General features: G+C 38.1%; 1 protein-coding gene and 1 long non-coding RNA gene across 2 annotated transcripts; both read right to left on the reverse strand.

The window, feature by feature from the left end:
- Positions 1 to 1,053: 1,053 nt before the first annotated feature.
- On the reverse strand, positions 1,054 to 1,792 carry LOC144650297 (uncharacterized). Its single transcript, XR_013570086.1, has 3 exons — positions 1,708 to 1,792; positions 1,319 to 1,438; positions 1,054 to 1,126 (listed from the first exon to the last, which is right to left on the reverse strand). It is a non-coding gene; the product is annotated as an uncharacterized LOC144650297 (long non-coding RNA).
- Positions 1,793 to 6,555: 4,763 nt separating this feature from the next.
- Positions 6,556 to 8,379, reverse strand: LOC144648711 (uncharacterized). Its single transcript, XM_078508193.1, has 2 exons — positions 8,311 to 8,379; positions 6,556 to 8,025 (listed from the first exon to the last, which is right to left on the reverse strand). The coding sequence occupies exon 2, from the start codon at positions 7,927 to 7,929 to the stop codon at positions 7,006 to 7,008; it is 924 nt and encodes a 307-aa protein (XP_078364319.1). The 5' UTR covers positions 7,930 to 8,025; positions 8,311 to 8,379; the 3' UTR covers positions 6,556 to 7,005.
- Between the last annotated feature and the right edge of the window lie 7,032 nt (positions 8,380 to 15,411).

The raw sequence follows: 15,411 nt of genomic DNA on the forward strand, positions 1-15,411 counted from the left end.
TATTATCTCACCTATAAAAAACTTAGGAATCGCTGCTGTACGCTTTGCACGCGTAGCTAGACGGCCGCTTGACACATCTGAAAACATCCATTACAGCAGTGCAACTAGCATATCGCACACAAACTTTTACAACTCGCAAACAGCATGCAAGTGTTACGATACCTGCGATCGACCACAATCTGAAGAATCCGCCGTTTCTCCGCGTGCATGGCTGTCAAACTTTCGACGTTTTCAACCAGGGGAGGCACTAGCCGAAACTTATCCTTCCCGAGCAAATTCTTGGCGAACAAGCAAGACAGGTATGGCGAGCGAACTGGCTTTGTGTGCATATTTCGCGTGAGAACACACCAAAAGGACTTTAGTCAGGCTGGTCGCCGATTGGGCAGAATAATACAAAGGGAATACAAAAGATTTTTCTGCCCAATCAGGAGGCAGTATTCAGAGAGCTTTTTGAACTGGTCTGCTAAGACACTTTCCCCAGGGGCACTTTCAGTCAATACAACTTTTATATGCTGATTTTTTCCCTCGCAGTTTCGCGCTATTTTCTACCCGCATTTTCGCGTTTCCCTCGCCCCACTAACTGCCCCTGGGTCTCCGAGGATGATACAGAAGAAGAAACTATGAGGTTTGAGTGAGGTTTATTTCAATTTTTCAAACTTCACTCACCAAAGATCCCTTTCAAATTAACACAGCACTACACTTAGCTTATTAGATTCAGATGGGAAAATAACAAATAAGCTCACTGCAAGCAACTTCAAGTTTTATACGAGCTAAGTATTTTTTTTTTTTTTGAATGTTTCTTTTTGTCATTTTAAGACATGTCTTCCTTTATCATGAAATCATGACTATATTCAAGACATCAACACTTTTAACTAAAGATTGATTGATCTAAAAAGCAAATTTATATTTTGAAAGCCTTTTCAAAAAAATTCTCACCTTCCAAGTGGAAGTCTAATTACCCTACTTGAATTTTAATTTGAGCCAATGACTTTCAATAGCTTGTTTTCATTAATCCCGTTTTTAATACCTCAATGGAACAAATGTTGTAGCCTTACCTAATTTCCTTGCTCAGTGCAAAATTTCGCTGATCGTACATCTCTGGGCCGTCCCTCCCTTTGAAAAAGCCCTGTCAATGTAAAAAGAGCACCTTTCAGTACAAAATAACTACATGTTGACAGACAAGATAAGATGACACTTCGTACAGAGAAAGTTTCATTTCACAGTTGTGATGAAGAGACCCAACAAAAGGGTCCAGAAATCTTTGAAAAGAAGCAAAACGGTGCTTTCAGGGAAACGTGAACTAAACTACCGCACAAACCTTGTAGGAAGACAAACATACAGCCCTTTGCATGCCTTCGATTAACTCGTATCGTATTTCAGACTTCGAGCATGTCACACTGCCATTTTGAATCTCTGCAGTTTTGTCGCTGTTCTCGACCTGTAAATGGTAAAGGAGAAGCTACAACGTGGTATTAAGTATCTAAACATGCTATAAACTAGCTAGAAAAATAACTAGAGCATCGTAGCAATCGACATCTGCGAGGCAAAGCACGTCCACAACTGATATAAGTTGAACCTTTTGTCACACCTCGCCTCGCGAGGGTTTTAGCTCGACTGTTTGAAAGCGAAACGATAAATGCTTGCAATTACCTACACAACGTTGCACTATGAACAAAACGTTTTGGTCAGTTAAATTAATTTACTCACCTGGAGCTATATTTTAAGCAGAACTGAACAACTTATAACCAGAGAAGAACCTAAACGTGACAACATTGAACATTTGACATGTGACGCTGAGTAACCACGCGTGCGTGATTTCGGGGCCCTGGGTTTTAGTGTGTCTTACATGACGTATGCACAGAGCTGCAAACTTTGCGAAGTTCGAGGTATGATGAATTCAAAGTCGGCTGTTTTTCCCAGAATTTGCCGTTGTCTTCAGTGTTTTGGCGTTGAGGTGAGTTGAAATATCTTTTATCTAATATATTGTACCGCATTCCAGTGCTTTTATATGTTGCAAAGACTGCTAAGGCTATGTTTCTTTCAGCACTATACGCCTGTTGGCTCTTACATGTGTCTCCCAACCCAACCGGTCCGATTTTGGGACGGATACGCTCCGGGCCGGTTTCAGGTCCCATGTAAACACCTGAATCGGTTCCAAACGGTTCCATGAGAAGCCGATCCGGTCCGGTCCCGTGTAAATGTAGCCTTTAATCATGAAAATCTCTGCTCAACCAGCGGCTCGATAATAACTATAATAGCTTAAAATTTTGCGCTTATAAGCTTACTCTTTTTTTTTTTTTTTTATTTTGTTTTTGCAGACTTTCAAGAAGAAATTCCCATGGATATCGACTGTAAGTATCAAAAAATAACTACTACTCTCTGAACGATTCATTGTTTAATTAATGTTATCAATCATTAATATTGTAATGCAAACATTGAAAGAGCATAGAAATGCCTTAAAAAGCACCCTGACAGAAATGGATAGAAATACAAGAACTTGACAATGTCATAACACAACTTCTAGCATATAAAACGAATTCAGTGTTTGTTACTGCTATGAACACTGTCGGGACATTATGAAAATGATAATGAAACAGTTATTGTCCAACTTGCAAGGGAAGATAAAAACTCAAAATGTTGAGAAACAGTTACTGTTCAACTTGCAAGGACAGATTAAAACTCATTGAAATATCGAAGAAACAGTTATTGTTTGACTTGCAAGGAAAGATAAAAACGCATTAAAATAGCGATGAAACAGTTATTGTCCAACTTGCAAGGACAGATTAAAACGCATTAAAATATCGACGAAACAGTTATCGTTTGACTTGCAAGGAAAGATAAAAACGCATTAAAATAGCGATGAAACAGTTATTGTCCAACTTGCAAGGACAGTTAAAAACGCATTAAAATATTTACAAAACAGTTATTGTTTAACTTGCTTGCGATGAGGGCATGCTCTAGTGGCGTACAGTTTTGTGAGCAAATTACTGGCTCCCGATTTCTTGAACAATGTTTCTTTTGCAGTTGTATTTGAATTTGATGTCTGTTATTTCCATGAGGGCATCCTCTATGTCATCTTCTGTGCTTTCAAGACTTTTTTGGTGTGGTGCTATCTGCAGTGAGCCACAATTCTGCATCCCCATCTTGAATGCAGATCTTCACAGATGCTTCACACTTGCAGTTTTTAACTCGTTGTCCCACTTTACAGTTTTGGCATCTAACTGATTCCCCCGACTTGTCCCCAATAGTTTTTTGCAGATTTGGCAAACTAGAATTATGTTCAAGTTGGAAATGAATTTCACTTCACTTGCAATGATTTCTCTGTCAGGATTTGTCAACATTTCTGGTCCCACAAGCTTTTGGAGGGTCGTGGACTCTTCAGTGTAACTTGTGTTTTTGTTCGTGCTTAGGAATTTTGACCCTGCATAGTATCATAGTGTTAAGTTTTTGAAGTGGTAGGCTTTCTTGTCTGTCAGCTGGGCAAATAGTGGCTCCCATATGTGGATTTCCATCGTGGTGCTGCCGTCTTCTAAGATGCAGTCTTCTTTGACTGTCAAAGTTTGACCGTACTTGGCTTCAATTTTCTTGGGTTCTTTTGTACCCATTGACATTGTTGCGCAGACATTGACTTCTTGATTTGGTGCCATTTTTTGTAACTCTTGCAAAGTGACATCACATGCTTCTTGCAATGTCGATTCTGAATTTTCTGACTTTTCGTCTTCTACATAGGAGAATAGAACATCAGCATTTAAGCACTGTGAGACATATGACTGGTGGTTTTAAAGCCAGTCGTTGCTTTCTTTTTTCAGTATGAGGAGGTTCTTTACCAATATGGGTGTTTTAGTTTACTCAAAGTGCTTCATTCTTGGTTGCTTCGATTTATCAAATGTCACCATTCTTTGTACCTTTGTTGGCGAAACTTGAAGTTGGAAATCAAACCATTCATTTTTGGTTTTTTGTGGCTGTTATAATAATAATAATAATAATAATAAAATAATATATAGTGCCAGTATCCTAAAAGTTCAAAAGCGCTTTACAGAAGTAACGTGTAAAAACACTATTAAAAATATATTCTCACTGGTGATAATTATGAACATAGCCATGCTTGTTGGTTTCGAGAAGAGCAATCGATTGTCATGTAAAAGACATTACTGATCGTTGATTAGCAACATTAATGAATAATCGATAAGTTTATTATTGAGTAATCTGCTGATTAATCATTGATTATTTGGAAGTTAATTTGGAAGTTTACTTTCTAATATATATAAATATTTAAACTATCAGGTACATTTATCACCGTTAGCTTCTGTTCAGTTGTCATATATGGCAATAAAAAGCCAAAAGTTTTCCATCTTGTTTAAACTTTGATCCATTCATTCATTCAATCTGATGCATGTCGCAAGACCAACACATAAACAGCGACAGGACTGGGTGCCGGGACGTTTGACAGGAAAGCACGAAATTATTCGGCTGAAATTTATAAATAGAATGACCCTTTACATGACTCATAGATCAAAAACAAACCTGAAAACAGGGGTCTTGTAGTATAGTATCTCATTCAGCTGGTGCTTTATATTTCCAAAATACAGAATGTCTTGTGCTTGACTTGCTGAAGGCACTGCCTTTGTTTGATGAAGAACCAGACTTCCCCCCCCCCTCCCCCCGCTCAGCGCCACCCGTTGAGGAAACATGAATAACTTGTAACAATGAATTTCTTGTCAAGATAAATAATTTCAATTTTCTCAATACAAGTACTTTAAAATACAGTTGAATACAAGTATGTATAAATACAATACAAAGTATGTAATGATTAAATTACAAATATATAAACATCTATAAATAAATAACTATTTTTTATTAATAGTTTTTTTTGGAACATTATTTTTATTACTTAGGGGCAATAAATACAAGAAATATGTTTTTCTTTCAGGCTAAGCTTGCAAAAAAGGCAAGACATACATATGATGCCCAATGACATATTAACAATTTGTTGGAATGATAAATGTATACAAAAATATTTTAAATAATGCACAACATTATAAATATTGCAGGGGCAATGAATTAATAATCAATTCAAATGATGTACAATTATATGACAATCAATAATTGATTAATAAATCTTACAAAGTTTAAAGTCCCTGTTTTATATGTGAACCCTTTATCAGGGCTACCAATATCTGTCAGCTGAACTTGATGGGTTCAAGGTCTGTGGCAATACACAGACGTTTGCATTTGGCAGAACTGATGTTACATTATTCACAATTAACAGATCTTCTTCGAACTCCACTTCAACGTGCATCATTGCAATCAACTTGTTGTTCCCGGCTACCACTATGTGGAAGGATTTGCTTAACCATCTTTCCAGTCTGATTGAGGTTGAAGTCCATGTTTTCTAATGTTAACAGTTTCACCTCAAGTGAATCAGTGTCTTCCCTATATTTAAAGATGTCCTCTTTGAGGAAGGCTGTCAATACCTTTGGAAAGACAGTTACGCAAAACACTTTGTCATTCTTCTCAATCTCCACGTTTATGCTCATTTCAACAAAGAAATTTTTGACAACCATGGATTGGCTGCAGCTGTGGCGTTTCACTACTTTTGATCCTTTTTCTGCAATCTTTGGTGTTGCAGGCCAAAAAAACATTAACGCCAACATTTAGAAATTCAAGACAGCAAACCCAGTTCACAAGTTTGTTGTCATTTTTGGTATCAACATCTTGGGCTTCGGTTTCTGTCACAGTGGTAGATTTGGTTGTGGTTAAACACTTGTCATAAAAGTGTCGTAATCTACATTGGGTAAGACTGTAAAAATTGTCCATCCTGCATGGCATTGATTTGGGCTTCCCAGACAGACAGTGGAAGGGAACCAGTGCTGTCTGTAAGTACTGCATCTCATACCAGTTTGGTGGACCCTTCTTTTGGGTGCTGTGCTTGTCCCTTGCATGTAATGCGTCCAGACACATTACAGTACCGCTCAAATGTAAGTTGACAGTCTCGACTCGATCCTCGAAACTCGAAACTTTCGAGTTCGAGTCTCGAGGATCGAGAAACAAGGCGGTCTTGAATATTCATAACTCGAAAGGCTTTTGAGGAAACGATTTATTTCTCGAGGAAAGAATAAAAGCCGCTCGCACCTCATGTACAAGTGTTTCGCGCCACCTTCAGCACATGAAATTTAAACCTTCCCTGACATGTAACATTCGACAGTACGATATATTCGCGCCGATCGTAATTCCGTTTACTTACCTAAAAGTACTGACACAAACTCATCTTTGAAAGCCATGATCGACGACTGAAATTTAGAAAAGGACGTGAAAAGAATCTGTACTTCAAACTTGTGCTCTCCCTTGTCGATGTTTCAACCCGCCGTTAGTGCATGTTTTCAACCACGAAGATATTTCAGTTATTAGTTTACATGTTCATCCCGAGTTTTCGCAGATAAAACTACAAATTTAATTTCTTTCACAAAATGTTCTGTAATTCATCATCTGAAGCATTCGATGCAAAATGTCTAGCTTGAAATTCCGGCTGAAAAGAAACGCGTTTTATTTATTTTGTTTAACTTGTTTACTAAGTTAATCTATGCGTCGAAACCTCAAATTTTCTTCATTAAAAAGTGGTAAATGAAGCCAAAACATCGACGAACTTCGAATATGAGAATAAATGTAAACAAACAATTCAACGTCGCATTGAAACTAAATTTGCATAGCGCAGAAAACGCGTGACGTCATTACGTCTGACCTTTTTCACGGCAAACAATCTGCTCAATTAAACCAAAGTTTTATCTGGGTCTATCAGGGAAAACACGTTCACATCTTACATCACATTAAAAACAACACAACTTTTTACTTTGTACAACGGCATTTTATTTCTTACAACTTTTTTTTTTTTAAAAAATTACAACTTACAACTGAAACGTAACTTACCCACCTCCCATTACAATGTTATGTTTCTTACATAAATCCAACCCGCACCTCCCATCACAATTTTCTTTTCTAAATGAATTTTTACTCTTGTCTTGTAGTAAGTTCCTTTTTCTTTCGCCGCAGGGACTCATCTATGGCGATAACGCATTTCTTCCACTGCTGCTCCTTTTGCATTGACGGTGTTGGATACATGTTAAACGTGTATTGTTTAACCTTAGTCAACTTTTTAGGCTCCAACCCTTCTTTTCCCCGTGACCCCGCGCTATTTACATGTTCCCCATGATGAAAAAATTTATGGACCAGTTTAACAGCAAAGTTTCCCATAGAACAACTTTCCCCCTTGAGTTTTATAATTTCCCTAGAAAATATCCCATCTTCCTCCCCATCCATCCTGTCTAATATACTTGTATCCTCCTCAGGAAGAACTGAATTTCCTCCTTGAGGAGAATCAAAGGGTTCGAGTTCCCTTTCTTGAACGTTTTTACTTGCCTCCCTATCCCCACCCCGTACAAACTCTTTCCTACATGGTAGCCTACTCTTGGATGATTCCCTCCCTATCCCCACAAAACTTGCCTCCCTATCCCCACCCCATACAAACTCTTCCCTACATGGTAGCCTACTCTTGGATGATTCCCTCCCTAGTTGCCCACTGTCTTGTAACGAACCCAATACTTTCGACATAAGTGAAAATAACACTTGCTGATTATGCAAAATTCTGTCTAGTTTCTCATTAATGTCTATGTTATCATTTTCATCGTCAAAAAGATCTGACAGAAAGCTGCAACGGAGCTCCGGTAGCGGCGAGAACTGAGGCGGTATTGTTTCCCGGGCAGCCGGCTCCTCTGCTGGGGGCAGAAATGGCGAATCTGGCGATAGGTCCTCTTCCTCAAGCACGGCAGACGAGTCGGTTAAGGTGTCATCGTCAACTGGCAGAGGAGCGAAGTTTGTCAAAACGGCTTCTAGAGCGTGTAGAACAGGCTCTGGCTGCCATGCTGGTGACGGCATAGATAGAACAACATTCGTCTCAGGCTGTCAGTTAATAACCTCGGTTGGAATATCGGTTAGAGGTTTTCCTGGCACCAACCGCAAAACTTTGCATTCCTAAAAAAGATGCAAAAGATGGTAGGTTAAGTGAGCTTTAAGCGGTTAGCACTACAGCTGTATATCGTTATTAGGGGAAGGCAATTCCCTTTTCTTTTTTTATTTCAGTGTCCCGAATTAGAAGTTAAAGTTGTTAGAGAAGTAAATAAAATTTCCCATTTGGAAACCCTTTCAAACACTGATGTTTAACGGCGAATAATGCAACGGTCAAGATTGGTCGATACCTTGCCTACAAAAGTTGACCAGATTACTCAATTAAGATAAAAAAAAAACAATTAGCTTTACCTGTTTTTTCTTCTTGACGTCCTTTTTCTTCTCGTTCTCTTTGTTTGCTTCCCTTGCTTTGCGTTTCTAAGAAGAAACAGACAAACAAAAAGAAAATCAACAACACGGGTTTTACAAAGCGGTTTTCACGTAAACAATTTTCGCAACACTTTTTTTTAACTCGGCCCGAGTTAAAACGGTTCTCTTGTAAACAATTTTCACAACACTTTTTTTAACAATTCACTCGATTCATTCAATTTTCCAAAGTTGTATTTGATTAGTGTATCAATCTTTGTCACCTCACATGCTTGTTTTGGAGAGAATCTAAAATTGACTTTGTGGGCAGGGATGTTTTCAATTAATGCGCCTTTGTTGAAGAATATTGTCCCGGAGGATGCGGACTGAAGGTTCCATAGCTTGACAGGCTGTTGGTTATGTATCCTGTCAAGAAATAGTTGACGTTTGCATCCTTCCCCCTTTTTGGTGCATCACCCGAACCACCTTGAATTCATCACTTGAAATTTAAACAGTTGCATCATAATAGAGGTTAGAACTTGCTTTGCTTTACTGGTCTTTTGTTACATGTTGTATGTAGCCAATGAGCACTGTTGAGATAAGAAAAGATGCGTTTTAGTGTCAATGAAGAACATGAAGACATGCTTAGGTCATTGTGAACTGGTTGTAAATTGTGTTAACAACCCATGATGGATGCCAGGAATTTTTCACCATCACCTGCATACAAAATTATGTTGATTAGTTTTTCTACCTGATGCTACTCACCTGATTTAGACGGCAATGCAGGGGACAATGGGGAGAAAGACACTCCATACTTCATCCTCTTTGAAGGAGGGGAGGGCTCCATCTGTTTATGAGAGAATTTTTATGTGTTGGTGTTCCTTGCTGCTACTGTGTTTTTGCGCAAACTATCTAATCTTGCTTCCTCTAACACCCTTCTTTTACAATTGGAAGTTCTTGGTGGATTCCAGTCTATCAAAGGTCATCGGTTCTATGACAAGATTAGAAATGTTACGAACTCTGGTTAATGCTACATATGTAAGTCCTGCTGCTCTTTCAGAAGGACCTAAATCTATCCACACATCATTTAGTTTTGTGCTTTATGAATGTTTATTGACCATGAAAGCTTGACTATCAGAGCGTATCAGAGCAATGTGTCGCTGGATACAAAGGAACACAGTTTGGAATATCATTACAAAAACTTGGCCCTTACAAAGACCACCATTACAAAGACCTACTCCAGTCCACAGATTGCGTGTAAGCACAACTCTAGCATTTTTTGACAGGTAAATTCCAGGCTCTAAGCCTCCCATGTCTTCTGCACTTAAGATTACTGTAGACCTTCGGGGGTGTCTTCTGGAAAATAGTTCTTGTGCGCTTCACTTTTTCCGAAACCTTTGAAAAGTATATATCAATGGAAAGCGTATAAAATGTAGAATCCAAAGAAATAACTATTTTTAAGAATTGGTGGAACAGTAAATGTGTGCTAGCCTAAAACTGCGAAACGGACAATGTTTGCTAAATCGAATTACCTGCCTCCGTGCTCGCACGTAAAAGCAAACAAACTGCACAGTGTCAATCAGCAAGAAATGGACTACAAAAGTGTGGGAGGATTTTTCGCTATTCCTATTGGTTGCTGAGAAATTCTATTTTAAACTCAGTGAATAGAATATTTGCCGATCTTCGTCACGTCAGAAGGTGTAAAACGCAGATATTAAACTGTTAATCCTTGTTCACACCACAGAAAATAAATGTGATTTGTAATTAAATTCATGACTTACAGTCAAACCGTAAAACTGTGAAAAACAAAAATTTGCAGAAGTTTCCAAGAAAACACAGACGATGCTCACTGTTCTGTATCCTACTTTCATCATAAAATAAGTTCAAGTAAAATGCTCTAATAAAATTGCTGAGAACCATACATCACACCTTCCTTGTGAACAAAGCCAAATTGTTTTTTTCGATTTTTCTCTCCTCTGCTTCTTCCTTCGTTTCTTGACTATGGGCTGAGCCTTGTTATTTGAAGTGGAGATTCGCTTTTCATCAATTTTGTTCCAGCCCTCAATCATGCTATTCTGGACTTGAATGTTGACCATCGGCATTAGCTTGCTGAGGGTAGTTTCCAAACCATTATTGAAAACCAATACACCAAGTGCAACTGCCAGACTTGCCTCCTGCTGAGAGGTAAACTGCTCCTTTGGAGCTATTCCCCATATGACGTGGTGCAGACATTCATTATTCTGGTCTAGACACTTTTCACAACCAGCAAGGATATGTTCATTTCCCAGTCTATCGAACGTCGGTTGAATCGCTTTCACAGCTGTGGGAGGCAAGGGATCTTGTCTGGGACAATGCGTCTCCAGTGGCCACATCTCTGTTGTAGCTGCACCAGGAATCTTTTCCAGCCGGGCAGTCTTCATGTTGGGGATTTGCTGGGGTTCTGGAGTAATATTTCAGGATGGCATGCATTGCCTTCGACATGGCAACAGCATTGCCTTTGTTGTCTCTGATCGCCATAGAAATTCTGCAAGACATCAATCCGTGTACCTGTTAGTCTTCCCTTTCCCCTGATTTCTTTTCCATCATCCAACTTCTTTCCTGAAAATTAACATAATACAACACAGAATTGTGCTGGATGAGCATCAGGTACTTTCGTAAAAGGTAATATACATTATAAAAGTAAACGTAACTAGGCTAAAATAAATTCCCTGGGGCTTTTTTGTGAATTTTTTAAGAAAAACAAGTCATGGACTTAATTTTTGGTGATTTTCTAGCATAGTTTTCATCTTGAGAGGAAGAGTAAAAATCTTCATCATCAGAATCCAGTAAACATTCACTTATCTCTTCTTCTACAGGTTGCATGTTCTCCATGCATGCCATCTTTGGAATTGTCCCTCTCCCCCCCGATTGTTGTCTCTCCCCCACAACTTCTGTAGATTTTGGTACTGGTTGACGAGTACCTACATGTAATCAATTAGGAAAAAACACAAATACATATATTTTATTTTCTAAGTTAACAGTCAAATAATTTGTTTTGTCTCGCTACCCACAGTATTTAAGATCAAGTTCAGTATGTAAATTTCCTTAGTCTAATGATGGTATAGCTTATACCGAAATATTACAGTTTATTGACCAAGATCTTCATTTGTTGTCTAAATTATTGGGCATAATGAACCTATTCGGGTTATCCTCCGTCCTTTATATACACTAAGAATTTTTAAATTTTATATGTTAGGCATTTCAAATTTACCCATCACAACAATAAGTTATAGTTAAGTCATTTTTTACCTTTCTGTCTTTCCTTTTTTTGCTGCTCTCGCCTCAAAGTCTAGTACTTGTGTTTGAAGGAAAGATACTGATTTTTTGTCTTCTTCTCCCTTTTTTCCAACATTCTTTATATAGATTTAGGCAGGCCTAAAAGCGGAGCTCCCCATTTATTTAATTTTCACTGGAGCTTACAATGTTTTCATTTTGGTGAATAAGCGGCCAATGTACTAATGTGTACGGTAGTTTATAGGTGCAACACAAATTTAAATCGCTCACAGTTTAACTAAATGTTTGTGGTACGACAAAAATAATCATCTTTTTTATTTTTATTTTTTTTATTGAATGAAATATAAACATTTACAGTAAATCGACACACACACAAAAAATACAGGAAAAAATAAACAAAAAAATTAAAGGAATAAAAGTACAAGAAAGGAAAGGAAAATTACATAATCACTTGTTTACATGAATATTTAAAAAAAATATATATATCTAGTGCCTACCTCTTTTACTTAATTAACACTAACTGAACTTTAATTTAGAAAAAAACTGTAATTAATAAGAAGATTACCCCGGTAAATAAGTTCTGGACAAAAGAGAAAAGCAATTGTCCCTTACTCTAATAATGGATCAGTGATATTTCTCAACACTGAGCCGGAAATTCAATTTGGCAATAAATTCTTCGAAATTGCATGTTTTAGATTGGGGCTTCTGACAATATAAGTAATATTTGGCAAACAATAAACAAAAATTGAGCTTTAATTATGGAGGCGTTTATAAAAAGCAAGTAGTAATCCTTGCATTTCAATTTGGCAATGTCTAATATAACCGAAGCGGAAAACTGAAAGATTGTATTGTTGAGGCTATTTCTCATGTCAAAAAAAAGCGCGCAATGTTTATCTAACCTTCCTCATCTAACCTTAACTTCTTTGTTTTGAAGTGGAGTGTAGGTCCAGTCAAACTTCCTTGATTTCTTCTTCTGAGAACATTCTTCTTGGTCGGCTATCGGGTGAAGTTTTTGATGAAAACCTTTCCGTCCAGGGTCCACATGCTCAGAATTTTTCCATCCTTTTTTTTTTCTAAGGCAAGGTTGAACATTTCTTTTCGGTGCTGAGAGAGATTCTTATTGATGGAAATTCGCTTTGGACGTTCGGCGACTTCTGGTGAGGCATGTGAGAGAAGTAAACCATCATATTCCAGGAAGATAGTGGACAGCGTTTGGTTCTTCAGTTGAAGCCGGGCTTTATATATCTTGCTTTTAACTTTATGGCTCAAAAATTTGGCAATTATTCCTTTTTGCCTATACAAACGATGTGAAATTTCAATATCATCTGGCTTAATTTCGATTTCAATTGATTCTGCTATTCTGCAAACAACTTCGTCAGTTGATAGATTTATGTCCTCGGGGACGCCATGGAATTCTAAGGAATTTTTTTATTTGAGTACTGTTCCAGATCGTCAAACGTCAAAACTTATCTGGAGCTCTTCTAAATCTTCGTGTAGAGGCTTCAATGCCTTGGAGGTCTTCCTAATCTCCTTTTCTAAAGGAGCGATATACTTCACGTGGTTTGCAAAATCCTATTTAAGCTTTTCAATTTGCTTGTTATTCTTGGCGACAGTTCCTTTGAGTTCCGCAACATCCGAAGTCTCTTTCTTGTGTCCTTCCAGCAGGGTATTAACAGTACCTTGAATTGAAATAAGAAGACTATAAATGTCATACATATTTGGTTCGGCTTCAGTTTCTGAGGCGGTTTCGGTAGAAGTACTTGAGGACGAGTTTGAGAAGTTTGAGGTGGAGACGAAAGGTTCGAATTCACGATATGTAGCTGTTTATGTTCTGGCATCACTATTTCGTCGCTAGGGCTTCATTCTCCTTTCTTTTTCTTGTGTGCCATTAAAGGCACATCAAAGACAAGACGCTGAGATGGTTTGACCACATAGTATGTTGAGATAAAAACGTTGCCAGGAAGGATAGAACACGGAGCTCGCTTAAGCACGTCCGGCCATTACGCTATCCTCCAGGCCCCCCATAATCTTAGAGCAGGGAAATGTCATTACTCATGGCACGAAAAATTAGAGTACAGTAAATTATCTGCTTTCTAGCGATTCTGTTATAGTTTCGCTTGCCAAAGAGAGCTCTATGCTTCTGTCCTTCCCAAAAATGCTTATGTCCCTCCAAAAATGCTTGAAAACTTGTAGGAACAGAATTTTTCCTCCAAAAACGCTATAAATCAAAGAGCTCTTCGAGCCAGGACTGAATCTTTTTCACCAAGTTTTACGTTTGGTTTTCATACGTTTAACATATATGAGCAGCAGGTGATTCTAGATAGATCAATCGTTGATGAAGCTCACGTGAAACCCGATTTAGCTTTCGAATGCTCCTTTCGCTCAATTATGGCTCTCAATGTCCACTTTTTTGGCGGTCAATTACTTTCTACACGTAATTGTCAGCAACATTTTCTTTCTTAGCTTCTTGTTTTTCTTGTCAAACCACTTTAAATTTTAAAGGCGGCCTTTATTCGGCCGTCTTGCTTCACTCTTTCTGCCATCAAAAGCACAATCCCTTACCTAGGAATAATGTTAAAATATATTACATTTATATTTATGACAGACTATATTTTGTTCTGATGTATATTTTTGGGTTGGTTTGAGATTTTAGGTGAAACCGTGAAAGTGACCTGAGTTTTGGTAGCTTAACAACAAAAGCTTATACGTTCTAAGTTCTGGCCATCACATCACACTGATATATTATGTCATTTCTTTTTGTATCATCATCATATGCAATGAAATAAAAACAACTAACTTTAACTTGCTCCACTTGAGTAGGGTTTTCTGCAGGAACACTTCTCCCAGCTGGTTCAATAGCTATAACCTCTATCTCTTCAGGCTTTTCTAACACTTTAACCGAACCCACACACGCATCTTCTTCCAGATCTTCTTCACTTGCCCCATGCATCTCCAAACCTTCATCTTCTTCTTCAGGACCCTTTATTGAAGCTGGCATGTCTTGTTCCTTCAAAGCATCCTTCACAATCTTATAAAAATGAAAATGCGATACTTCAATTCAAAATGTCTTGAAATTGCAAGAAAAAAAACTGCATTAACCTAGCAAAGCGACACATTTCATGCAAATACTGGGGAAAATAGGGAGTTTGCTGCACAACAGCACAAGCTAACTTAAATGTGAGAGGTGAAAGAGATCATCACCTTGTGACGATCTCAATCGGTCGTTGGAAGCGTGGAAAGGCAATAACCCCAAACTCATCTCTCTTCAATCGCTTTTGATAGTCTTGGGACTGGAAGGCGAATGTTCGGCCAAAATCCTCAGGTGCAAAATGGTCTGAGCAAACCAATGATCAAGGGTTATCCGACGTTAGTAAAATTAGCCGTGGAAGTTGACATAAATTTGCCACCGTATCTTGCTTAATTTGCTCCAAAAACTAGGGGGTGGTCAAAATCCGAAGGAATTTATTTTATTTTACTAAGAATAGCACCGATCGTAATCTTATCCGATAGAGAAAAAACGCTGAAAGTTTGAAGGGGATTGGGTAAGCTCAATCCGTGGAGCTTGCCCGGTTCTTACTGACAATGCCACTTAAAGCTCAAGCTTGTTATTAGCTTTCTACGAAAAAGTTAAGCTTGTTTGTGGTGATCTAATGCTTACGGCATGGATGGTTCGGTCAAAACTCTAAACAACTTACCTCCACTCTCTTGGGAACAATCTTTTTTGGTCGGTCGTTGCGGACATCGGCTTGTGTGGCGTTGATTGTTTGAAGGATTTTGGAATTTTGATCCTTTAGCTGATTGTTTGTGGGAAAAAATAAAAAAAAAATTAAAAAC

The sequence above is a fragment of the Oculina patagonica genome, chromosome 4, assembly GCF_052425735.1.
Source record: "Oculina patagonica isolate OP01 chromosome 4, crgOcupat, whole genome shotgun sequence".
NCBI lineage: Eukaryota > Metazoa > Cnidaria > Anthozoa > Scleractinia > Oculinidae > Oculina > Oculina patagonica.